The 21,324-nt window shown below is 41.5% G+C and overlaps 1 protein-coding gene across 1 annotated transcript in view; it reads right to left on the reverse strand.

Moving 5' to 3' along the window:
• Positions 1–21,324, reverse strand: part of UGGT1 (UDP-glucose glycoprotein glucosyltransferase 1) — a 78,593-nt gene that overhangs the window by 26,178 nt on the left and 31,091 nt on the right. The window contains exons 15-28 of the mRNA XM_018563120.1: positions 20,800–20,885; positions 19,838–19,973; positions 17,969–18,100; positions 16,307–16,471; positions 14,732–14,852; positions 11,540–11,638; positions 9,575–9,598; positions 8,026–8,120; positions 6,808–7,014; positions 5,632–5,763; positions 4,916–5,046; positions 3,804–3,899; positions 1,569–1,671; positions 1,375–1,454 (exon numbers count right to left, since the gene is read on the reverse strand). Of these exons, the coding sequence (XP_018418622.1) occupies positions 1,375–1,454; positions 1,569–1,671; positions 3,804–3,899; positions 4,916–5,046; positions 5,632–5,763; positions 6,808–7,014; positions 8,026–8,120; positions 9,575–9,598; positions 11,540–11,638; positions 14,732–14,852; positions 16,307–16,471; positions 17,969–18,100; positions 19,838–19,973; positions 20,800–20,885 (1,607 nt within the window). The remainder of the gene's footprint in view (positions 1–1,374; positions 1,455–1,568; positions 1,672–3,803; positions 3,900–4,915; positions 5,047–5,631; positions 5,764–6,807; positions 7,015–8,025; positions 8,121–9,574; positions 9,599–11,539; positions 11,639–14,731; positions 14,853–16,306; positions 16,472–17,968; positions 18,101–19,837; positions 19,974–20,799; positions 20,886–21,324) is intronic.

Here is a 21,324-nt window from a genome sequence, read left to right on the forward strand (position 1 = left end):
CCAAAGACTGGCAGATATTACTGAGACCTTTGAGTGGGGAGATATCTGGCCATCTTCATTGAAGTCAAATGTCCACCAGGGACACTGATAATTGCCTGACAGTGACAGCAACATATCTGCAGCACTTCTCAAAGTAAAGGATTAAGACAAACAAAAATCTCACTGTGTGATAACAAGAGTCTCTGACTGCTGGAGACCATCTACCACATCAGAAACGGCCCGACAGACACAAGCGACACTCGAGATCAGCAGCTTTCTGTCAATAGCCAGCTTCCATGTAACTACTCTGTAGGTCCATGGTTCTCAACTGGTGGGTCGTGCCCCAAACGTGGGTAGCGACCCCATGTTCAATGGGTCGCCGGATGCCTTCCACTGCACTAGGGGAGAAGCTCCTCAGCCTCCCCCATAGAGCAGCACTGTCAGTTCTTGTGCCCAGCAGCCATTCAAAATATGCTGCCTGGCATCGAGCAACAGTGTGAGGTGGGGGTGGGGGTAAGGCCACGAGGGAGCTCCATCCATACGTGTATTGCTTACAGCTCCCTCGCGTGACGTCACATTCAGCATCTCTACAGGGAGTGCAAGGGAACTGTACAAGCAATGTACGATAAAGCTCCATCACAGCACAGCAGCCCACACTGAACCCCTAAACGTTTTTGGGAGTGTGTATGTATGTGAGAATGTCTGTGAGTGTGCGAGATTGTGTCTGTGGTTGTGTGTGTCTGTCAGTGTTTTAATCTCAAACTACCATGCAATTGCACCTACTGTTCATTCTGGTACGAGCGTTGCATTGCCATTCATTTAAATGGCACCGCAAACACACCTCCCGCCCACAGTTTGATCGGTTGCATTCCAGTGTGGTGCGACTTGGGTCACGACTTAATGATCAAGGACAAATGTGGGCCCTCAGGTAATACAGGTTGAGAACCACTGCTGTAGATGATCTTGCTGAAGTTGCTTAGCAAAGACACAGACTGCACACACAGACATCACTATATGGAGCATCAAAAAGATTGTATAAAAATTCCTATCATGAAAATACATATATATATCTGTTATATGTTAGGAGAGCTGGATCTCAGAAGTGTTCAAATGAATAGGAAGCCTCTATGTAGCCTTTCTGACACGTGCATGTAGTGTGAACAGCACAGAGTGCCAGATGAATGGTAAAAATCCAAACAAATTTATTACTCAGAATATTCAGAAACAACTCAACATGTTTCTGAGATTTTAAAGGGTCTAAAATGGCAAAAAGGATACCTGGACTACAATACTTTGGAATCTGCTATGATCGCCCCGATAGCTGGCATAGCAATAATTAAAAAGGAGCACTCACTGAAAACACAATACAGTCTCCCTTTAAACATGTTTTCTTACCTTTTCAGAGGCATGTCTGATAACCTGGACTGGCAGTTCATAAAAACACGCAAGTTCATATTTATGATTTGTTTCAAAACCTGAAATATGGAACACCAGAATTTAGAACATTGTCAGAGGATTGGGCTATAGTTTTACCTAAAAAGAAAAGTCATTCCTATAATAATAATAATGGATAACTGAAGTGTACATACCAACAATAATGGAGCAAGCCTCTGTGCCGCTTTTGTCACAGGATCCACAATGGCTACAACTTCAAAGTACATAATGCCTTCTTTGGGTCTCATCCTAATGGCACTGGAAAGAAAATGTGCAATGCTGGATTTCAATACAGTAGTGCAGATAAACGTAGAGGAAAGTAGTTAGTCATGGTATAGTGTTCCCCAAAGTGTAATGTAACGTGCCTGGTTTTCCTCCTTATACCTTGTGGTACAAAGTAACACTTTTTGTCTAACCAGAACCAGATGAACCCAGAGCAGAGGATGCTTCCAGTATCAGGATACATCACTGTGCTCCTTTCTTTTCCTGTTCAGACTGAGCATGATTTCTATTGCATAATAAGCCTACTGCAGGAATAGTTATCTGAAACTAAAGAGTGATTGGCGATTTAAAGCAAATCTGACGTCCCTATTAAACGTTTAAAAGTTAACATTCTAAAACCAGTTGCTTGCCTTTACCCTTATCTCTCAGAACCACCCAGAAACCTTTTTCCCTACTAAAAACTGTTTACAAGGGGCTGTGCTAAGTGCAGACCTCTAAATGAGACCTAACTAGTTTAAGCAGAAAATGTCTGATAATTATATACATCCTCGTAATCTACTACAGCCACTGGAACACTATTATAATTATTGAGTTTAGAGAATCAGATACTGTTAAACAATTACTTTGAAGATGATTCTTTACTTTCCACGTCTGCCCCATGGGCCATTGCCTTTACTAGTCCATGGCTTGGCTTAAAGTGACACTAAGCTCAGGAGTTAAATCTTAAAAATGCATTCATGTACCTTAACTATTAACAAATATTTATATTATTTGTGTATCACTTGGCTGTAGATCCTCAAATCATCTCTGAATTGGTGCTGACACTGTCCTTCCTTCTGGAGGGTGGCTACTTTTATTCCCCATGGTCCCTGTGTGTGTTGTAAAGTAGAAACTGCTCCCAGCTCACTCCTGTGATGGACTACAATCTCAATACAAATTAGTAAATTAAATGTGAAATTGTAGTCCATCACAGGAGCGAACTTGGAGTGGTGACTACCTTACAACACACACAGGGACTATGGGGAACAAAAGTAGCCACCCTCCAGAAGGAAGGACAGTGTCAGCACCAATTCAGAGATGATTTGAGGATCTAGAATGATACACAAATAAGATACATTTTTCTTAATAGTTAAAGGAGAACTATGGGGTTAGGGCTTTTCCCCATAGTTCTCCTTAGGGTAACGGGAGGACACAAACTAGCGTCCTCCCGTCACCCTAGGCTCAGTATACTGAGAGCTGTAGTTTGCGGTATACTGAGACGCCGCAGCAGAAGCGGATCCCGACAATTGTGCCGGGATCCGCCCAGCTGCGTGACTGACAGCTGGCTCTGCCTATCTAGAGGCAGAGCCAGCTGTACCCGCCCCCTCCCCAGTCCGTTCCGCCAGTCAGCGCTGGCGAATCGGAGCGGGGAATCCAGCCCATCCCCTAGAGAGCCGTGACAGGATCGAGAGGTGAGCGAACGCCGGTATGTGTTCGCTCACCTCCCGATCTACTGAGCCGACCTGTGACAGTCTCATTGTCACAGGTCGGCTAGAACTATGAGGTGAGTGAAAAGCACTTACCTCATAGTTCTCCTTTAAGGTACTTGAATGCATTTGTAAGGTTTAACTCCTGAGTTTAATGTCACTTCAAAGTCCCTGGAGCCTCTCTCCCTTTCCATTGCAGTATCACCATCTATAAAATGTGTGTAGACGTGAGGATGCTGAAAAACATTCCAATGCTGCAGCGTAGGTGGAAAGAGGCTTTAGGGACCATAGTAGCAGGCTGCCCGTTCCCCAGTTTGGGTGAATATAAAAAAAAATTTTGCACTTATACAAAAGCAAGCACTTAACCCATGTAGTGTGGAGGTATCCCCACTGCAAGTGTTAAGTACACTCTTTCCCGGAGTTCTTCTTTAATTATACGTACCAACGTTTTTTTCTCAAACCTGCCTAACCAATGTGTCCTTTTCTCTCCCCTATTCCATGCCAATCCTTACCAATTTCCTTTTTTTAACCATATATGCTTTGTTATACTCCCTTCCATACTTGTTATGTGCCAAAGTATACAAAATGCTGTAACACTGTTTTTTTTTCTTAAAGCTCAAAAAACGTATTTGACAAATAAAAACATTACATATAAATGCGCACAAATACTCAGTAATATCTTACTGATCAACAACTCCTCACCTGTGCTGATCTTCACTCAGCAGGTAATCACTTCTCCCTTCACCTTTTGGTTGAGAGGATAAAATAGAATCCACCCTCATGACCAAATCACTGGCACTACAAAGAAAATACAAGACAAGAGTTAATACAATGCAATAATAATACCGTAATACCTTGGTTTACGAGCATAATTAGTTCCGGAAGCATGCTTGTAATCCAAAGCGCTTGTATATCAAAGCGAATTTCCCCATAGGAAATAATGGAAATTCAGATGATTCGTTCCACAACCCAAAAATATTCATATAAAAATGATTACAATACTGTACTGTAATATAATACTGTACAAAATATAAAGAACAATAAACCAATTACAGGTACCTTCGTGGCTGGTGTGAGGGAGACAAGAGAGAGGAGGATTATTGTGTAGGACGACTTTCACTATCACTAATGGAATCACTGCTATCTCTTGGCTCAATGGAATCTTTTTCATTTCGTGAAACCTTAACAAGGAATCTATCCAATGACACTTGCTGTTGGCTCCTTTTGAGGATTTTGCGGAAATGTGACATTGCATTGTCGTTAAACAGATTCATCGCTCGCACTGCTACAGCCTTATTTGGGTGGTGCTTTTCTACAACCTGCTCGTATTGCAAGACATCGCTCGTATATCAAGGCAAAATTGTTCAGAAATGTTTGCTCGTCTTGCAAAACACTTGCAAACCAAGTTACTTGTAAACTAAGGTATTACTGTACTACAATACAATACTAATGTACACAGGTGCATGAAGTGGTTGAGACTCAGAAATAAAAAATTCAGATTTCTAGAACTACTGTACTCACACACTCACAGTTATAGACCTGGGTACTAACAAAAGCAGAAGTAGATAAACTAAAGTGATGAGAAAAAAGGGTTTAAAAGGTGGATTTTTTTTAGAGGGATTCCAAGAGGATGCTAATAAAAGGAGAAATCGAGGAGCAGAAATGACACAACAGCTACTTTAGCAGATACTAAGATATGCCTAGCATTCTAAGTGGCTTATTAATGCCATAACGATAGAAGAAAGAATTCTGCAGAAGATTTTTGAGGGAACGGTACCAAGGCAAAGACAAGCGTGTACTAAACAAAAACTTACTGATCTTCCTCCACTCCTAGCTTCAGGATGTGGGATTTGATCTTCTGTGCAGAGGTCTTTAAAAGAAGGTTCTCCAGGAGATGGAAGTCGTCTTGGTTAAACATTTCTTCTTCCTTCAGGGGTCCAATCACCTGCAACAAAAAGACAAGGACGTCATGACTTCATGGCTGGTATTGCTTACACTGGAGGTAACTAAAGCAATGTTTAATAATATTTGTAGAGTCAATTGGCGCATCAGTGATATTAGGTTAGAACAGAATCCACTAGGTTGAGTTGTGCCTGGTTTCCTAAAGCTCAGGGCAATGGGGCTCAGACATGGGATTTAAATATTTTTATATTTCTTCTTTTTCTTATATTTACAATGTTTTTCATTCAATCATTCAACTCTGATTCCCGCGTCATTTCTCTTGTAAAAAAAATGTATAAATAGCGATGCACCGATACTGGGGAGTGTCATTTCCCGCCCCCCGGCTTCCTGATTGGCCAGGAAGCCAGCTCCATGCTCCAATCAGGAAGCCAGGCGGCATGTAATGACTCACCGCCCAGCTTTCTGATTCTGGTATCAAGATAGGCATCAGGAGCATTTGGGCAAATACTTGGTATTGGCACCGATACTAGTATTGGTGCATCCCTACCCATAAACTTGAAAACCTAAAGCACAGCATAATACTGCTTAAGAAAGTACATGGCAACGCTTGTCATCCATATATACTTACCCTTCCATTAGCAATAATAACCCGTTCCCCTTTCTTTAGCTTCAGAACATCCCGACAGTATGCAGAATGGGATAGTATAAAATCAACTTTAGGAGTGTCATAGGCTTCTCGGAACAGACCGACATCCATCCCCTGATAAGCAGGAAAAAAAAGTCAAAGTACAGCTATACCACATGTAGCAAAAGTCTAAGAAATCTTTTTCACTAAAGCTGGTCATGCATGTAAAGCTTTCACTCGTTCAGCCAGCTGGACTCATTTGATTCCCTTATTTACTCTAAAAAGTGTTGATGGACTGATCTTCTCTGTGAGCTATTGTATTGTGACAGCTGAATGGTGGCAGTCACTGTCCGCCTTTTTTCCACCCGATTTTTCAAAGTTTGTTTAGCTGCATAGCATTAGTAATGGCATTTTGGCTGATTCACACGAATTGGCCACAATTTATGGCATGTATGGCCAGTTTAAGTCTTTATGTCCCAAACTATGTTCCAGTGTATACCACCATTACAACCCTTGCAGGGTCCCAGTACCACTTCTGTTATTAAAAGGTCCGACCACCCAACAAATGCTTTTATCTCTCTCTGCTTCAGCTGTTTGAGTTCCTGGATCTGCACAGTTGCTGTTCGGTTTATGCACAGTGAGGGGTTTACGCTCTTCCGGTTACTTTTTTATATGTATTTTGTGTAACAGTAAAGGCAATAGAAATTGCTGGAAGAAAAATGGGGAATGAATAACCAAAACAGGAACAGAGTTGGGTAAATATGGCAGGGACATAGGTGGTTATGCATAGTGTGATTTTACCACTTCAAGCACTTCTAATGATAACGGCAATGAAGGCAATCGGATGATACAGGAGATTTTTGTTGACCCTTTTCACAGTGCAAGAACCAAACCCGACAAAGCTCTGCATCTGTAGTATTGGTATGGCAGTAACCAAAACTTGGTAGTTTTCTTTCACGATGGCAGAACTTCCCTGTCAACTATAAGTTACTGTATCATACAGCTGACCTAAAAGCTACAACATTTAAAGGTTTTTTATAATTATAATTTTTTATAATTATCTTTACATACAGGAGGGTCATCCGTAGGTTCTAATAGTACTGAACATACATTAGGATGGTCAAGATAATAGTGATGAACACATTACTCAATTACAAATTAGCCACACAGCCTTTTTACCCCAACAGCAAACTCAGTGATGTCCTGGCCAGCCTCCAGCGCTCGGGCATTCTCTTCTTTGATGATTTTGGTGATGAAGTTCTTGGCGTGGTTGGAGCTTTGTGTTTGGAGAGCTGTCCAGATGGCTTTGCCAATACGGGTGGTCTTAGAAGAGGGATGCTCGCTGGGATTATTGATCATGCCAAGTCGGACATTGTTACTTGTTTTCTGGAGGAAATAGGAAAAAGGAACACCGACATAGCAATAATCTCACACAATTGGATTACCTTTAAAGAAATCAGAACCCTTCTCCCCTTCTGCAGATGTATTCTTAGCAATCTGGTGCCCGGGACATCCCACATTTGTTTGCATCCAGAGCCACAGACTTCCCAATGTTGATTTTTATGTGGCTCATCTGCCTCTGCCTCCCAGCTGGGAGATGCAGGCAGATGAGTCCCATAGATTTCTGCCTCCAGCATTTCCCCAGTTTCTAGTCCTTTAGACTTCAAACTTTCATTCATTGTCATTTTCAGACTCAGATTTGAATTTGACCAGCTACTGTAGTACTTACACCAGCTACTGTAGAACTTAGAATTTGCACAACTTTGAATTTGCACAAAAATAGTAAATGCTAAAAAATGCTGGTGCCAGGGAGGTCAGGACACACTCCATCTGCCAGAAGAGCAATCAGAAGAATAGAAAATAAGCCGCTAATGACTGTGGCATATCGCTGAAAATGATTAAAAGGTTGGGGGCTGTGATTAGTGTAAAAAGTGAGCTGGATGGGATTTACAGAATACAGCCCTGGCCTAAATTTTAAGTTACTCTGTCAGTATGAGTTCTAGGAAAAGCAATATTTCCCTAATTCTGTAAATGGGGTTCATGTACAAAACAGTACGATATACTCTCAACTGTATTCAGAATAAAAACCCTTAGGGTAGATGACAGCCCCAACACCACATCCCCCTCCCAGTTTCCTTTGCCAATTGCTTAGAAGTTGTCCCTTGAATTTAAAAGGGATCCTCTAGAGCTCCTCTTTAAAATCTAAAAGCAATATATACTGTGTGTGTGTATATGTATATATATATATATATATACACATACATATACACACACACACATATCTATATATATATATTATATTTATAAAAACCTAGCCAAAGCACACTCTGTGTGTACCCCTACTGTATGTATGGTAGTAACCTGCTCCTTAAATGTCTCATTGATTTGTGTATTTACCTGGTGTTTAATTGCATCATACAAAAGTTGTCGCCCGGATGGCTTGTCAAAATCCCCAACAATCCAGTATGTGACAGGTCTCACAAAAGAATCATCTGCAACAATTACAGTAAACAAGACAGCGTTAACTATTTAATTCTTTATACCAATAAAGGTAATAGGCATGTCAATTTCATGTTCAAAAGCCCTAAGCAACATGGCAGAGCTTTGACTCTTATTATTTTTTCATTAACTACTATGGTTATTAAGTGAGTTGGCTCATTCCACAGGAACTGAAATGTATACAGCAATGTTATAATTGAGCTGTATCTGAACTGCTTTTTTCACCGATACAAGTCAATGTAAACACAAACAAAGCACGTCAGAAGGAAGTTAAGAGGCAATCACAGGCAAATCAAACTAGTCTCAAATGCAAAGCTGTATTTACACTCTTCCATCTTTAGATACGTATGTTTTCCATGGATTTTAAACATGCATTGTAATAACCTGTCTTTCAACCGCACATGAAATAATGTGCAGAACATAGGTGTGTAAGCTGCAACACATGTGCTTTTATGTGTTTCCATTCATTTCTAAGAAGATGCATTTATTAAAATGCAAATGGCATTTCTCATGGCTGGTTTCCTGACAGTGAAAAGAATAGTCCATGCCTGTGTCATGTGTGTCGAAAACCACCATTTGTAATCTCCATGTGAAGCCCTTGTGACAGGGTGACAACAGAGCGTGCTATCCCATAGACCACCAGGGATGACTGATCAATGACCAGGTGTACCAGCATATTCATACCTACTTAGGCAACAATGCATATCCTTTAAGTGTGCTGTAATTTGACATCATTTTGACATATGCAATTGTTTGTGTTGTTTGACAGTTATTCTGGTGGGAATAGGACCTCAGGGGGTGGTGCTATGTTGTTTTTTATGTTTTACTGTTTTTTGCACTGGGTATATACCGTAATGGGGTACAGCACCGTAGGTTACTGATACTTTCTCTGACGAAGGGACCCAGTGAGGTTCAGAAACGTTGCATTTTTTTCACATTATGCTGCAAGAACTTCAATAAAGATGATATTCTGAAACTGAATGGCGTGTGGACAGCATATGTTATATTATAAGGTTACAACACAGGAGCACAATTGGGAGGCCACGACAGAGATTTTCTTTTGCAGGGAAATGTCCTTTTTTTTGTTTCCTGACATCTGACAACGCTGTATTAAATATCAAAGCAAGAATGACAGCTCAGAGCTTCCACCTTCAAAATCCACATAGCAATGAAACCTTCTATACTTCTATCCTGATGACTTAAGGATGCTTGGTAGATTTCTGAAGTTGACTATAGCCAATTCAGTGCCATTTACCAGGCCACTGCTTGGCCAGAGGGCTGCAAATCTGTGCCATGATTACTGTGCCATTAAATTGGTCTGTAACCATATGACATGAATATGCATTGGGATATTGAATAAGGCAGATCATAAAGAGCTTTGCATGAGTGACTATCGAGCAGAAATATGCAGAAGCACAAGCGGCATAACTTAGTGAATGCTGATTACCATAAATTTCCTTGGAGGACATTCCTGGACAAGACAGAAAGTGAGACATAAGAGAAGAGAGAAAAACATAATCAATGCAACAGAAAAAAAGCAAATATCTGCATCATACACAGATAAGGAGAGAAAAGCACACCAAACATGCAAGAGCAGATAAACACTGCATAGTAACTATTCTAAACTTGAATACAATATAGTGCAATATAGTACAGGAACCCCAAGAACAAGACAAGCACTGTATAAAATACCCCACACAAAGTACCGACCACTCTGCAAGTGTCTCTGGTCTGCTCTCCTTCACAGTAACAAATGGCTGTGAAATCTGATGACAATCTGTAACCAATTTGATCCACTTTTGTTATAGAAAACATCCCTTATTAAAATACTAAACCAAGTATGTAAGTAATACCACCTAAGTGCTGGGTAACAGACAACATACTGTTATCTGGCACATGGTACCTGTTTCACAATACACAACCAGATTTTCTCTCGTCAGCCCATGGGCTGAATGAGAGAAAATCAATGGACTTCCCCACCAATGCTAAACAGCATGAATGGAGGAATCTCCGTTGCTCTTTATCGTATTCATGCAGTTGCAACACCTGCAACTGCCTCAATACCTACACAATGACTGCATCTGATTGGATGCAGTCAGTGTTTGGCTGAATTTGTTTTACTCTACTCAATTTTTAAATTGACGTGGCTTGAATTTCAGCTGATTCAGCAGGAATTGGACAAAAGTTAGGCCATGTATGGCTAGCTTTAGACATATTCCTCTACTACTGTCACTAGACTCCACAAACTTTCCTATGCAAATACAGATTTACTGAAGGTCAGTATGTGCGTTAGGTTTGTAAAGGTTAGGGTGTCCCCCACAAACTGACGGCCCTGAGGCCATGTCTTGAGAGCTGCCCTATGGGATGGAGGTACCTTAGACGGTAAATTTGTTACAAACCCAGTCGGGATCTTATGCCGCTTGTTACACAATACTCTTGGCCTCTCTCATATGCCTGGAGGGAGCCCACTCCTCCTTAAAGGCACAGGGACGCACTGGAGGCCCAGCATTTCAAAATTGTGCAGTTGCCATGTATGTTTAGCTTGGTTGGATTGACGCCTCAAGTGGCCTCCCTCCAGGCATGACTGCATTCAATTTATCTCCTGCTAAATATGCTCCAATATGGAGGATCTCAAAAATTAGAGTTAGGACCACACTACACAGAGGGGCCTTGACGAGGCAGTGTGGCTTCCACATATTTTGAAAAAGTTGTGCAAATAAAAAAAATTGTTTTTAACGCAAATTGTTAGACAATGTAGTTTGTTTTGTTGCAGGCTAGCTGGTAAGTGTGCTAGGAAACTTTTGTTTTTGTATTAAAGAGAACCTGCAAGGATAGAAATATAGGAGCTGCCATTTCTGAATGGTCTTCGAAGGTGTATGAGCCATGGCTTCCTCCTTCCACACTTGAATGAGTCTTTAACTTGGAACTATCATGTACATGTTGGAGGGGGGGCACCTGCATACTGTATTCTTGTGCCGGGTCAATAAATCAGTAAGCAGTGAAGCAAGGATAATAGGATTTTTGTACTCACCGTAAAATCCTTTTCTCTCCGTTCATTGAAGGACACAGGCAACAGATCGTAGATCCTACCCCTGACAGCGCGGAGACCATTTCACGTTTCTGGATTATGGAGCGTAGACGCAGCCTCATCCTCACTGGCCGAAACAGGATGTGAGGAATCACCCGGATCAATGATCACCCTGTAGCAGGCAGCTCCTAAAACAAGTCAGTGGGCACAGCCCATATACTTCTATCCTGACAAATTCCCCGTAAAAGTCTGCACACGTAATATGTAGCATGTGATATAACAACAAATGTTTTACCCTTTTCCCAGTGCACAATCTGTCTGAAATCTTTTAATGAACACACTCCATCACACTGTACACATCAGGTGACTACTGACTTTGCTTACCTTTCTTAGTGAGGTAGTTCATACTATTAGCTACAGCCGCACTCTTATCACTGGAGTCCAGCACACTGAATCTAGCATAATCGTCCACAAAGAAATTATCTACCACAAGGGAAAAAAAGAAAAAACAGTTAGCTGTGAAGTGAATACTGGTTAGCATGGTCAATTTAAACTTGTGGGCCCGCAATACAATAACAATATCATATAAATGAAAGCAAAGCTGCTGATGTGGTCACCGCTGGAAACAAGAGGAAAGCCTTGTTGTGAACTCCTCAGTGAAACCAGCACTTGGAAGTAAGGATGGGCTCGGGCGTGTTCGCAGCTCCACATGCCGAGCCCACCAGGAAGCTGACAGGTAGCAGCGCCAAATCACAGACACGGAGACATTTCCCGATCTCTGCAGCTGCGGACCGGGAAAATGTCTCAATACCTGTCAGCTTCCTGGCGGGCTCGGCACGTGGAGCTGCGAACACGCCCGAGCCCATCATTACTTGCAAGTAGGGATGCACCGATATATCGGCCACCAAAACATATCGTCCGAAAATGGCACTTTTGGCACAATGCCGAAAGTGCCATTTTCCTGCCGATTCATCGGCGCATCCGTGATTTCTTTCCTTCCCCGCTGGGCGCTGCTGTGTGTCCCAGCGGGGAGGAAAGAAACTGTGATAGCCGGCCGAGCGCTGCGGGAGGAGAGCGATGTGAGCAGCCGGTGTCTCCTCCCACACCGCTAAGCCTCCTATCAGAGTGGTGTGTGGGCGGAGACAGGCCACGCTGTGACAGTGTGTCAGAGAGGGGAGCGAGTGCAAACACTCAGTGATCAGTGATCTCTGAGTGTTTGTAGATAATTGAGGATATGGTATGGTTACTGTATCCTCAATTATGAATGAATGGTAAGTGATCTACATCCCCTCCTGTTCATTCATGATTGTGGTTATAGTAAACATACTCTGTTCTCAAGTTATGAATGAACAGGAACACTCAATATGGAGGATTCCTGTTCATTGATAACAGGGGACACAGAAAAAGAGATTGAGGACTCTGTGTCCTTAATCTTTTTTTATATTTTAAAAGGGAAATATCAGGGGTCTGTTTATTTCCCCGAAGACCCTAAAAGTAAAGTAAAAAATAAAAATATTTAATATAAAATTAATTAATAAAAATAAATATTAAAAAAATTTAAAAGTTTCTAAAAAAATAAATAAAAATGAAATATTTAAAACATTTGAAAAATATTTTTTTTAAACATTTTCGGTATCGGTTTTGGCCTGACAATTATTTAAAAAAAAAAAACAATTCATTTCTTTCATTTCGGTTTTAAAATTTCCATTTCGGTGCACCTTTACTTGCAAGCATTGGAAAAACATGCTAAAAAGCATTTCCATGCACCCAGGAAAATCCCTATGGCTGCTCAGCATTCAATCCTTTTTCTTCAAAATGTGCACCCCAGCTTCTTCAGGAGTGTACATGATTTGACAATATTGTTCCTTTTTCTCTGCAGAATGGGAACAGTAAAAAATCTGTGTGTGGAACAGTGAGTGTTTCTGATGGTCCCAAGCACTCATTACCACCCTCAAGGTTATGTTTAAATAATCATTGCCTGGAACAGAGACCTCCTGCCAGGCTTTTATTGCAGATGAGGAGACTTGCCCTTATATCCCATACCAGTGGCACTGTTCAGCAGACAAGAAGTGAGAAAAAAAATCTCTGCAATGGAAACACGGACATTATATACACGTTTTTTTTTAGTACTGTAAGCAAGTATTAGAAACTTTGCCTCCCCCCATTCCCCCACATGTATAATACTCCAGCCATGCCCCATCTCCACCTCCCCATCTGTCTCAGTTCCAATGTTGACTGGTGTAGGAGCCCAGAGAAGGGGATGACAAGGGCAACCTTCATGGTAAAGTGTTTGTGGCTGGTGATAGGTTGCTCAGGCCTGAGGACTATCACATAGGAGGTCACATGTTTCCTAATATATAGAACTTCCATTAGCAAGGAACTCCAGGAGTGTGAGAGTAAAGGCCCCCATACACCTTGCGATTGTCGTTCGAAAAACAAACGCGATCGGGTTTTTGTACGATAAACAGCCAGTTGATGGGAAGTGAACGATCATAAATACTGTACAACTGTGAGAATTTCGTTGATTGGTCAGGCTGGAAAACTTTTTTCGAATTGTACGAAAATCGATGGATAAGTGTGGCGTTTTCATATGGGGGGAAAAAAAAATCACAGCATAAACAATGCACAAACGAAAATCTGTTCTGTCGATCGCCAAAATTCAGCCAGTTAGTATTGCTAACGAACGATAATCAAAATCTACATTGGTCTGCGCATGATGTGGTATTTAAGCGGAAATCAAACGGGGGTTCAATGACGGGACTAAAGAAATCGAACGATAATTGTAAGGTGTATGGGCACCATAAGCGAGCGTGGCTGGGTAAGTATACATGCTGGGTGTGGGGGACAGGGGGGCACAGATAGCGAAAAAAAGAAATCATAAAAAGAATTTACGGTACTTTAGTCACAAATCTGTACAGTTTTCAATGGACATTAACAGTATGTAACACAGCTGATAAGATGTATGGATAATGTGAATAGTACGAGAGTAAAAGTAAATAAATCAGAATTCACTAGTGTTATAAAGTGCAATTTACAAATGTATATGAATTCCACCATTTTCTAAAAAATAAGTTTCCATATCCACTAAATTGTGTATATTATGCTGAGTTTGCTTAGAATCTAACGCCAGAGCAATAGCCTCTCAGGTTTGGTTTTTTACACTGTATATCCAAGTGCATTAAAGAGCCATATCTGAGATCCAGAATCTGTAAGTATTCTAAGGCAAATGTCATATACCAGACTTAGGCATTGTTCACACCAAGCGCGGAGCAGGTGCAGACCGGATCAAAACTGCACCCAATGTATTCCAATGGTATTTTGGGCTCTAGTTCACATTGCAGCGTGCAGTTCCAAAGCAGGTGAAAAAAATTCAGCAAGCCCTATTTTACCTGCTCTGGAACGCATAAAAAACGCATCCAAAATGCATGCAAGTGCCTGGAACGCACTGAAAGCCCATGTAAAACCTAACCGGATCTGCTCTGCATGTGGTGTGAACAAGGCCTAACAGAACAGCAATCACGGGGTTTTCAAAAAGGCAAAACAATACAGCAAGCAAACGTTATAAAGGCGATTTACTTATTGCAGTCAGGTCCAGGTACCGGCGCTCCACTTCCAGGATCCTCAGATTAATTCGAGGAACAACGTTCGGCTGATTCATTAGATAATCCACAACATCCTGATCATTCGCCAGCTCTCCCTGGGAACAATAACAAGCAATAAATAAACCTGCATTTAAACATGGCTAGATCTGCCATACCAGCACAAATTTGCTATGTTGTCATGCTAAAACATATATGGCACAAATACAGCTGTACTAATAGGTGCAAGATAAGGCTTGCATGCTATGACCATATTTGTTAAATAAAGCCACTGGGAAAATCTAAAGGTATATTATTTTTAAATTCACATCACATGTACTTTTATCAGGGAGGCAAAGTAAGTCCAGCAGAATACAGAAATCCTGCCAGTCAGTAATCAACAAACTTCTAAATGTATTACAATAACAAAAATAGCGAAGAACAAGCATGTCAAATCTAAAAGGTATTGTATCTTGAAATATTGACTCTCTGAAAATACACTGGGGGAAATTTATCAAAACTGGAGCAGACAGAATCTGGAGCAGCTGTACATGGCAACCAATCAGCTTCTCTCTTTCATTTTCAAATCTTAAATGAACAAACTGAAGAGAGAAGCTGATTGGTTACCATGCGCAGCTGCTCCAGATTTTGTCTGCTCCAGTTTTGATAAATTTTCCCCAATATATTTATTCTTTAACAAGACAGCAAAAAAGATAATCAGCAGTTATCAATAGACAGAACAGTGATTTCTGATGTTAGGTGCTATTGACAACTGCCTTAAAGGAGAACTATGAGGTATGTGATTTTCACTCAACCTCATAGTTCGAGCCGACCTGTGACAATGAAACTGTCACACGTCGGCTCTATAGGTCGGGAAGTGAGTGAACGCATACCGTCGCTCTCTCAATTTCCGATCATCTCCCTGCAGAGAGAAGTGACTGTCAGTCACCGATGCCCGCAGGGAACGGACAGGAGAGGGGGCGGGCACAGCTGGCTCAGCCTCTAGATAGGCAGAGCCCGCTGTCACTCACACAGCTGGGAGGATTTTGACAGCATTGTCGGGATCCGTCCCGGCTGCAGCGATCTAGTTATATAGTGAGCAATAGCTCGTGATATACTGATGCTTTGGGTCACGGGAGGAGGTTAGTATATGCCCTTTCTTGGCCCTTAAGAGAACTATGGGATAAAAAGGTTACCCCATAGTTCTCTTTTAAGGCAAGTATAGACATCCTTTCAAGTTCTGAGCAATTTAAATCATGCCCATCAAAACATGGCTGCCTGGAGGGCAATAACTGAAAAGCCCACTACAGGAAGAAAAATCTTATTTTGGTGACTTTATTTGGTAATACCTGTAGTGATGATACTCAGAACTATGCTGTCCATAGTGACATCACTGCAGAAAGAGCAGCACTATCATCCTGTTTAAGGTAGTTGAAGAATAATGGCATGATCAACCGCTGTGTTAATGCAAGTGACAGACTTCAACATTTATGTCATTTTTGATTTTACATCTAGTTCCACTTTAACTACTGCATTAGTTAATAGTTATTAGCTGGTAGCTCAGATGACTCACCAAATAGACAGCTTTCTGGAAGAAGCTTGTTGTCTCGAGAATTTTTTGCATTGTTGCAGTCTCCAGTTCATCAGGATCCAACTGGTCTTTTGAGAATGGTACACCATTGAAGAGAACCACGGGCAGTGGAGACAAGCCTGTCTGTAGGAAGTATTCCTTCCCTTCCTGAAATACAACAGCATAATTCAATGGTACCCAACATACTCTTAAATATAACTATATGTATTATAATGACAGAGACAAACAGCAAATCTCAATACATAAAACAAACATTCACAGATCAGCCATTACATCATGAGCACGCCTGCCCAATATTGAGTAGGTCCCCCTTTTACAACCAAACATGACATGGACTCCACTAAACCTCTGAATGTATGTTGTGGTATCTAGCACTAAGCCATCAGTAGCAGATCCTTTAAGTCCTGTAGGTTGTGAGGTTGGGCCCCCATGGAATGGACTTGTTTTTCCAGCACATTCCACAGATGACCGATTGGATTGAGATCTGGACAATTTGGAGGCCAAGTCAAAACCCTGAATCCGTTGTTGTGTTCCTCAAACCATTCTTGAACGATTTTTGCAGTGTAGCAGGTCACTGCTGAAAGAGACTACTGCCATCAGGGAATACCATTCCTATGAAGGGGTGTACTTAAGCAACAATGTTTAGGTAGGTGGTACGTGCCAAAGTAACATCCACATGAATGGCAGGACCCAAGATTTCCCAACAGAACATTGCTCAAAGCATCACGCTGTGCCAGCTTACCTTCTTTCCATAGTGCATCCTGGTGCCATCTCTTCCCTAGGTAAGCAACACACGTACCCAGCCATCTACATGATGTAAAATGTTTTAAAGGAAAAGTGTGGGGGAGCCAGCTTAAAGCCAGAGTGGGACACAGCAGCTGTCACATGCCGACTCTATACTGAGAGCTGAGTGATCATGTGAAACTGGTGACTTCCTACAATTTCCACATGCTAAAGCCTCTGAAACTTACAGATAATTATGTGCAGAACTAAAAGCACTTCCGGGCATTACACTTGGCCAATGAAAGAGGTCAGAGGACAATAGTCAGACTTGTTCAACTTACAGCATGACCACAAATTCCCAAATAATCGCTCTTTACAACAGCAGAGTGCTGATGGGTATCTTTGAATGCATGATCCTGAAGAAGACTACAACAGCACAGGGACCAGCCAGGATCTGCCAGCTAACAACAAGAAAAATGAGGCCACAGGGAACCTGAATATTGTTGTTGCCCATGATCACCCCTTTATAGGTACCAGCTGTGTATACTGTTCCCTGTGTGAGAACACCATTCTCCTTTCAATAGTTCAACAAGCCCCTGCGTGTCAGGGCTACAGCACTGCAATCAGTAGTTAGCGTGAGCTTTGCTGATAGTAGCGCTGTAGCTTTGACTTGGAGAGAAGGGTCAGCCCACCGCTCTCTCACAAAGAGCAGCGGCCCTTAGCTGCAGGCAAGGGAAAGAATATTTTAGGGCTGCTGGACCTTCTTTAGGTTCCAAAGATACAACAGACAGGCAGCACTTGCCGTTTCACTGCAAGCTACTGTATATGTCCTTTAGCAATTTTCACAGAGACTTCAATTGGGCTTTAAGACACATAAAACACTCGCCATAAATGCAGACACACCATGAAGGGTACCCTCACCTTTCTATACTGGTCATAAGCAGAGTCCTGGCCCAGGATACTGCTCAGTTCCACATAGCGGTACTTTTGTTCCAGCACACTGGTGACATGTTTCACAGTCAGCTTTTCTCCAGCTCGTAACTTGTTGTAGATCTGCAAAACAAAGTACAAAGGGTTACAACACCGACAGAAGACGCTGCTATGCCATGAGCCTACATAGCTTACAATATTCCTAAATATTACCATTATTGCATCATAAATATCCTTAACCAAGAGTTCTTCAACTAGTTTTACACAAATCCATGGGGCTGGATTGTTTCTTAAGTGAACAAGCTCCTATGATCACATAGCAGAGTACAAAGCAGCAATAATGTCTTTTATCGTTAGCTATCAAATGAGTACCAGCTTCCAGCAGTTCAGTATATTAGGATCTGCATGAATAAATACAGGTCTCAGAAGAACTTCCATCTGTCCTTGGTTACTATCAATTGCTGAACATTATTAGTATTTGTTCCAGTCAATAGAGCCCAAGCCCTTTTCACATTTCATTTTTACATATTTGCTGTGCTAACTTCTTTTTCACAATTATGTGAAACTTTCCATTGCTCACGATTCATCACACATCTGTGTCCAGGCCCATCATTTCAAACTTGCCTGGGTCTTATGAATGGAATGGGGCACATTATGGTTAATTTGAATGCTAATTGGAGTCAAAAGTATCTTCAAAATAAAACTTAAATATTTTATTAACCCTTGCAGTGAGGCTACAACCCCAAGTCGTCGTCCTCCCCCTGCACTGCAAGGGTTAACTGCTCACTGTGTCTAGATGCTAAAAAAAATAGTTATACTCACATGAACCGCCAAGAGGACTCCCTGCTTCTCTGGTCACTGAAGTATGTCTCCTCTTCCACTGAACAGATAGAATTCTCCTCAGCATCCTCACATCTATACTCTTGTATAGAACGTGATGACACAAGGATTCTTAGACCACTGCAGAGGAAGGGGAGAGAGGCTCTAGGGATCTGTCTAAGAACAAGCCGGCTCGAATGATCGGATGAGTATAACTCTTTTTTTTTTTAGCACTTAGACACAAAGGAGCAGTTACCCCCTTGCAGTGCCAGGGTAGCCCCACTATAAGGGTTGATAAAATATTTCCCCGGATTTCTTCTTTAACCCCTTCGTGACTGACGACGTACAGTGTACGTCGCCAGCATCGGGGCTGTTTAAACAGACTCCCGATGACTTTTGCCGCCGGGACTCTGTTTAAACTTGTAGAGCCGACTGTCGGCTTTACAACAGAAGCGATCCTGGCGACTTACCAATTTAAGAGATAAAAAGGTAGCAACTAAGAGAAGTTCATTGCTCGCGTTACATGTACAAGAACTTGAGATCCACATACTTCTAATTCCAACAATTATCCATTTACAATAACTATCCCCAGTATTTGTATCAGTCTTTTAATTCTCTCGCCTTTCTCATCTCCCTACAATACATAAAATGTTTGAAAAAGTGACTACACATAATTCAGCTATGGCATGAATGATACATCTGGCAAGGCAGAGGCTAACTGTAAATACTTTATTAGCCAGCTTTCTTTTTATGATCCCATAGGATATGAACTGTGAAGAATAGCATCACCATCTACTATTTCATTTTTATGCTGCTCTTAAAAAAAAGCCTGGGCAGCATATGTGACTGTAATAAGAGCCTTTATTATTGGCAGAAATCATTAGATACCAAGAAATATGTTCACTTTTAAAAGTGCATTAAGCAGAGCAGCAGAATAAAGCTGAAATGTTAGCCATGACTTGACATTAATGTGACTGCATTTCTGCTTGAGAAAAAAAAGAAAAGCTGATTGATGTTCCCCTTCTGCTTCCAGCAACCTACCGATATAACGATCTGAAAAGCATGATAATTATCTTCTTCATCAGCCACATAGTTGAAGGTCCTCAGCAGAGCAACACCTGCGTCCTCAAAGCCATCGACCTCATCGGCGTCATTCACAACGAACACCAAGCCGATCCTGAAATACAGTGCCCTCTACAGGTCAAAATGGAAACTTCAAGTGGATTTCCACTTCTGCAGCCACATCGGGATGACACCTACTTTATATTTGTTACATGTTCTAATTCACATAGCAGGACTCAAAACAAAAATAACAATTGCTGAAGGCAGGGAATGTTACGTATACAATAGTAGACCCAGAGCAGACAGGAGGCAGGGAATGTGACATATACAATAATAGGCCCAGAGCAGACAGGAGGCAGGGAATGTGACATATACAATAGTAGACCCAGAGCAAACAGGAGGTAGGGAATAATACATATACAATAGTAGACCCAGAGCAGAAAGGAGGCAGGGAATGTTACGCATACATTAGTAGACCCAGAGGAGACAGGGGATGTTGCATATACAATAGTAATCCCAGAGCAGATAGGAGGCAGGGAATGTTGCATATACAATAGTAGACCCAGAGCAGACAGGAGGCAGGGAATGTTGCATATACAATAGTAGACCCAGAGCAGACAGGAGGCAGGGAATAATACATATACAATAGTAGACCCAGAGCAGACAGGAGGCAGGGAATAATACATATACAATAGTAGACCCAGAGCAGACAGGAGGCAGGGAATAATACATATACAATAGTAGACCCAGAGCAGACAGGAGACTGAGAATGTCACACATACACTCGTAGACCCACAGCAGAAATGAGGCAGTAAATGAAAACATATATTTGTAGTCCCAGAGCAGAAATGAGGCAGGACATGAGTGTCACAAAGCCTGCAGAACTGCATTGGCACATTAACACTATACAGTCTATACAAAACCTTGGGTGAGCTCTTTACCTCACAGGTATGTGGTTACTCAGGAGCATTTCTGCCATGTTGATCAGGTCAGAGGTAGATTCTTGCACTGGGTCAATAAACAGAACCTAAAGGGAGATAAGAATGAACAAAACCAAGTCAATTTACCGTCTGTCATATAACTATAACCAAATGTAAAACAAAACCAATCAGACCGAAGACCAAATCTTAAACCATCTGCTGGAATTTAAAACAGAAGAAATGATAAGTGACCACCCCACCCTCATATACAATATATATATAACAAAATGATAAAAATTGAGCTTTATAATACTCAGTCATCATACACAAAACAATGCTTTGAGCTCAGTCATGAATCAGCAGTCTAAGCAGGTGAAGAACAGAATGAGACGTCTGACAAAGACACATCTGGCATTCCCCAAATCCACACCAGCTGATATTATAGAGCAAAATGTCTAGGTATATCATCACATCGGTGATCACTCTGGGAGCCCAGTACAGTGTATCATTCAGTATAAGCAAGTACTGTAAATATTTTCTCATAAT

Source organism: Nanorana parkeri, unplaced genomic scaffold (assembly GCF_000935625.1).
Source record: "Nanorana parkeri isolate BGI_ZX_2015 unplaced genomic scaffold, ASM93562v1 scaffold634, whole genome shotgun sequence".
Classification (NCBI taxonomy): Eukaryota; Metazoa; Chordata; class Amphibia; order Anura; family Dicroglossidae; genus Nanorana; species Nanorana parkeri.